Source organism: Sinocyclocheilus anshuiensis, unplaced genomic scaffold (genome assembly GCF_001515605.1).
Source record: "Sinocyclocheilus anshuiensis isolate Anshui unplaced genomic scaffold, SAMN03320099.WGS_v1.1 scaffold677, whole genome shotgun sequence".
NCBI lineage: Eukaryota > Metazoa > Chordata > Actinopteri > Cypriniformes > Cyprinidae > Sinocyclocheilus > Sinocyclocheilus anshuiensis.
Genome location: NW_015539875.1, coordinates 224,169 through 230,189, shown reverse-complemented (window position 1 = coordinate 230,189; position 6,021 = coordinate 224,169). Strand labels below are relative to the sequence as shown.

The 6,021-nt window shown below is 37.7% G+C and overlaps 1 protein-coding gene across 1 annotated transcript; it reads right to left on the bottom strand.

Moving 5' to 3' along the window:
* Positions 1–973: 973 nt before the first annotated feature.
* On the bottom strand, positions 974–2,394 carry LOC107685283 (forkhead box protein C1-B-like). The gene has a single exon (XM_016481814.1). The coding sequence runs from the start codon at positions 2,173–2,175 to the stop codon at positions 1,480–1,482; it is 696 nt and encodes a 231-aa protein (XP_016337300.1). The 5' UTR covers positions 2,176–2,394; the 3' UTR covers positions 974–1,479.
* Positions 2,395–6,021: the final 3,627 nt, after the last annotated feature.

Genomic DNA, 6,021 nt, shown 5'->3' with positions numbered 1-6,021 from the left:
CTGAATTACAATGACCAAACTCTGTTCCCAAACGCCTCAGGTCACGACGATGACAGACAGTCCAAGTCTGCTTATGGAGTTGCGTAAGAGCAAATTATAACAAAACACGTCGTCACCTCACAGCAATTAAAATTTAAATTGCATGGCAATAGTTGATTCTTCTACTACCACTGCTATTGCTCTGTAAAAACATAAAATATTCAGTTGTTGTTTAAAGAGATTTATCTGATCTAAACCTTCAAAATGATTTTGGTGGTGTAACCTAGACTCATGAATTTGATTCAGTCACATTAAACAATATTTTGACTTAAACCAAGATTAATTTGATGCTGCCACATTAAACACATTTTCGCTTACAACTGATTTTTTTTACAGTTACTATAAAGATAATAACAACAGTAATAATAATTGTAATGAGAATAATACGATTATACGTCTGAATTCCGCCTTACTTAATTGCGGGACGTGGATTCTCGAGAATTTAAATTTAATTGAATCACGTGATATTTTCATATTTTATATTCAATATATTTATTTAGCATATACAAAATAAGCGTAAAATGTTGCTAAATTTAGATAAACAAAGTTATGCAGTGAGTAAGGATAAAAATGACTAAAACCTAGACATAAATAGCATTTAATAATTTTTTTGATGAATGCATATTTAGTATTGCAGGGTTCCATAAAATGCTGAAATATTAATGTGCTTGCAGGGCCTATGATTATTTTCATATAAATCAGCGTGCTTGACCAAATCATATTTATTCGTTTCTTGGTGCATTTTAGGATTAGACGGGCGTTTGGATCAAGAAACTGTGCCACAGCAAAGCCGAATCATTTCGACACGCTTATGTGGATCATTTATGGAGGTTATTGGCACGTTCTTCAAGCTATTGTGCTCTAAATGCATTATTACTCTATACTAGCACACAGTTGTGTTCCTGACAGGGGTTTAAGAAATCAGGCGTAGCCTAATGTTAACTCAGATAGCATGGCAATTTATTAAACAAACAATGCAGTTCCTTCAGAATACTTTTTCAACAAAAGGAGATAATTTGAAAGAATATGGCGTTATACATGTTACGTTCCTTGTTATAGTGGAACATTTGGACAATGAATGCAATTCAACTTAGAAACACTTTTTGGTGTTTGGTCCATAATATCCGGCTACACTTTAGAAATAAATTACTATATGCAATTTACACGTAATAACAAGTCCATAAACGTCTGACGCAAGTCAACACAGCCCAGCATATAGCTCACAAAAACGAAGAAGACTTACGTGTTATTCGAAGTAACACTGTCCTTAACAAACCGAGAGCAAGTGTGTCTGATTCGCGTTTGTGTTCGGTTTCTGTTCAGTCCATCACGGGGGAAGAGTCGGTCAATAGCTATCAGCGTCTCTCGGTATCGAGAACAGGGGAAATCAACAAAAACAAAACGAAGAAGGAGAACGAAAAATAGGCTATACTTGTTTGGTCAAAACTTGCTGCAGTCGTACACAAAAGCCCCCGACGTGCGGTATATAGGCTGACTCGGGGGAAACGACATTTGACAGCTGTTATTCCCGTTCACCGGCGAGTTATTCAGACCGATTCTCTGCGATTCAAACATCTCTCGAACCGAATGGAAGTTCTGCTGCTGCGCCGGGTACGTGGAGCCCAGATGGCCAATGTCTCCGGCCTGGTTTAGGTACCATGAGGCGAGGCGCCCTTGGTGCGCATGGTGGCCCTCCTGAGGATTCCCGTGGTTTAAGGACGACGTGGTGGTCGTGATCGAGTAATCGGGCAGAGTTTCGTCCACGGCGGTAGTGGTGGCCAAGTGGCCCGAGCGATCCCCGCCCGCGTACAGAAAGCGCTCCATTATGAACTGATAAATGCCGTTTAGGGTCACCTTCTTGTCTGGGGAGTTCTGGATGGCCATGGTGATGAGCGCAATGTAACTGTATGGCGGTTTTACCATATCCTTCGGCTGCGGCTGCGGCGTATACGGTCCGTACGCCCTCGCCATGCTGGCAGGGTACTGCTCATGGGCCGCGTGAGAGTACATGCTCATGGGGGCTGGCATCCCGGTGTACCCCCCTCCGGCGGCGGCCCGGTAATAACTTTGGTCGCTGCTGATGTACGGCACGACTCCCAGCGAGTTGGGACTGGAGACGGAATAGCGCGCCTGCATGACTTCTCTTCAAACGGCGCTGGCGAAGAACAGACGTCAAGAAGTCTGAAGCAATCCACAAACCCGCTTGACCCGCGCCTCCTCTGAAACCAAGAAGGCAGTCCAACCGTGAGTCCACGTTATGCCACCGTATTTACAAAATGTGACTATAGTATTGGACTCGCGTACTGGCCGCCTCTGTCTGTCGGAGCGCGCATTGGAAAACTTCTGAACGCTAAGCATCGGTCACTACATAATACTTTTGCGCACTTCCAATTCTTTTCCCCTTTTGCTGCCAGTAAGGCTCCTCCCAATAACATCTAAGTTGTCCAATGGGAGGTCGGGCCGTGCAAAGCGAGCGGCCACACACAAGGTTGAAGAAAAACGAGAGGTGTTGGGACGTCCCAGCCCACCCTAGCCAAACACACACTTCTCCAGAACTTGAAGAACCATGCTCTCCACAAACTAGCCAGCGCGGATACGCACCAGATTGAAAACACTTTAATGATTATAATGCAACATTACGAAACGTTTGTTTATAAATCATTTGGAATGTGTTCCTGAATAATCTAAACTATTATATATATATATATATATATATATGAAGAGTTTATTTGCAAAAGCAGATAACTCTTTTTTTTTATTTTCAAAAATCATGCTTTTTTTATTATGTTATCGTGTTTTTTTTTGTGTTTTATTGTGTTAGTTAGCTGTATTTTTTTACCTAATCAAAATAACCCAACTGCAGTTTGATTGAGATTAATTGGACTCCACAATGGGACAAAAAAAAAACATGATTTTTGTTAAAAACACAGTTATCTCTTTTAGCAAAAAAACTCTTCATATAAATAATAATAACAATAATAAAAATACAAACGGATTCATCACACTCCTTTCCTGAATTCTTCGATTAATTCATTTATACATGAACATTTCAAACAAACGTTGATCCAGCCGTAGCGCAAACAAGTGCTAATAATGAATTGTAATGACTTGTATTTCGCACCAGCCCATTAGAAGCGTTGGAGAACATTTGTTTTCAAACAATCAATACGCGAATTAGCGTAAATAATCTCCGGCTTCCTGCGTGTTTAGTCGTAATGCTAGTTCTTCATTAACACTGGCTGTTAGTTAACGGTCTCATTCAACACCGGTGAGCGGATCAAAGCCCATCATCCGGGCACAGAGCTCATTATGCTGGAGTTAAGCAAGTTAACACACTGGAGAAAGAGCCGAGGTGCGAGAGTTTGCTCCAAGTGCGAGCGAGATTAAAAACCCTGAGAAACAAATGGGTAAAGCAAAACAGCTCACATGTGTCAGCACTGCTCAAGCTAGTGAGAAGCATGTCATCCTTGTTTTATGGCATGCCAATAAAATCGGCCTGTTCATGAAATGGTTTACTTCCAAAGTAATGCCCTAAACTTATATGTTTATTTATCTGCCATTAATGACGTAACGGAGTGTGAGCACTTTCAAATATATTCGTAGCATTAGTTGCATTCGTTTAAAAATGTCAATTATTTTTATTCAATTATAATTACTATTTATCTTTTTTATTCTTTCAATTTTCTTTTTTAATCTGCACTTAAACGCTTCTTCAAGCTCCTTCAATATGTGTTTATAAAGCAGGCCTAGAAAGTGCGAAAGTGAATGCTTACTCATATTGTGGTATTATTTCGAGGTAAAACCCAAACAATCCGCACTAATTCTTGAATTGTACGACGGCCACGCATCCTTTATGTAAGGACGACTGGGGGAGGAACACAACATGTAATTGTGAATGATAATTGTGAGGCCAAGTTGCGGTCACAATATCTTCCTAATCCCCCGCAGGTCGCTCTGATTAAGTGACCATGGACTAGTTGATACTTCACTGGTTTCTCCTTACAGAGACCCGGGCATGAACTTTTTCTTGTGCCCCAGGCTATTTGTTCAATTCAGTCCGCGCCTCTTACTTAACCCCAAACTCCTGCCCACCCCGAACTCCCATTCCAGCCAATTAAACCAGCTACCTCTGGATAACGCCGAAACACGACTCTTAAGAGCCTGATCTAACTGTGAAGTAAAAGAAATGGTTTAATCGTTTGTCAACAAATATCAGGTTATTATTGTTTTTTTCCAGTGGTCTTTTGAAAGGTCAAATAAAATGCACAGTATATAGGCTACGAGACTCATTAAAGAATAAGTGTATGTAACTTTAAAAATGCTTTATCTGCTAACTGTGCTACATTTAAATAAACTTTGTTCGTGAAAATATGATTTCATGTCACTGAATCAATATGACTATTTTATGTTGCACCAAAAATTTTAACTTTAAAGGTTAGATCAAGTAGAAATGCAATAACAATGGTGTGTAGGCAACGACTGTAACCAGTTAGTAGCAGAAGTAGTAATATATTTAAAAAAAAAAAACACGTTTCTGCTAAACTATTGTTGAGGTGAGTTACAGACTGTAATACTTTGTGTACATCAAATAAAAGCTCTAGTGTTATTCATTTGAATGCTGAAATTGTCATGTAGCCTAAAATTAATCTTTTTGTTTGATCGATTTATTTCATCTTTACATGCATGGCGATACTCTGGAAATTCTATCTGTATAGAATTGGCAAATAAAATTGATTGCCTTTGCTATATGAAAAGAGAGGTCAAATTTTATGGCATACTGTAATACTGATATGCGCGAAAACAAGAACGATTAAAGCTATACAATTTAAACTACTGTAAAAGTGTTCCGATAAAAAACAAACATTGTTTCCATATCGCATGTACAACAACCTGTTTAATGCATAGGCCTATACAGAAATGAACAATATCGATTATTTGTGTATGAAATGTTCCTCTCTGAGACTGCGAAAGCATCGGCATCCCAAATAAAAACAGCAGAAGCTACAAAATGTATAAAATATACAAAGCAGTGCTAATCACTTTGAGCAACCAATGAAGCAACATTTTGAAAAAAAGCATTTGATAAACGTAACAAGTAAAAGCACATAAATACAAAAGTCGACTGGCTCTTGGCTAGTTGTGGCATGATTGTTAGAAAGCAGAGGAAGTCTGTGATGGTCAGAGAGTAAAGAAAACACCCAGCGTCCTGTGCTCTTAGCGCCCTCTTTTGATCACTGAACACCAGTGTAGGCAAATGTACATATAGAGTTTAACTATCTAAAAGACACAATTTTTATGATTTACTGAGGTATACAAAAATTAAAGTAAATAGACATTTAAAAATCATATCAAGAAAACTGACAAAAAATAAATTGATTAAAAATGAAAGACAAGAGGGGGAAAAATCTTGAATCTGATTTCAATGTTGATTTAAATTAACAAATAAACAAAAGTATTTTTTTTTTAAATACAATAACAACAAATATTCAAGTGCTATTAAAAAGTGCTTTAAAAAACTTACAATTGCAACTTAGTATATAAAAATATGTATACACACACATATGCATAATTACTTCTTATTACAAAGGAAAAACTATATAAGAAATATTAACTTGAACTTAGAAACAGATATAGTGTTTGTGAAATAATAGGATAGAACTGCAAATATGGCCTGCTTTTCTGTAGCAGCCTCAAGTGACTTTCTGCAGGCCAAGTAATTCCAGAAAATGCAAGACTACATTTTATTAACTTGACATTGCTACCCCCTTGTGTTCATTATGAAGATTGTTTCCACTGTAAAGGAATTTTGGGCCATTCAGGTTTAGGTTGTTTTCAGTATCTTTAAGGGACATACAAATTACATCAAAAATACTTCATAATTACTAAAAAAAAATGTAATACTTTAAAAAAATACATTTAACTTTTAATATATGGAATATATATATATATATATATATATATATATATATACAGTGCACAGCA

Excerpts from the sequence above, each read along its gene's own strand:
- LOC107685283 (XM_016481814.1), bottom strand. The coding sequence starts at position 2,175 with ATGCAGGCGCGCTATTCCGTCTCCAGTCCCAACTCGCTGGGAGTCGTG.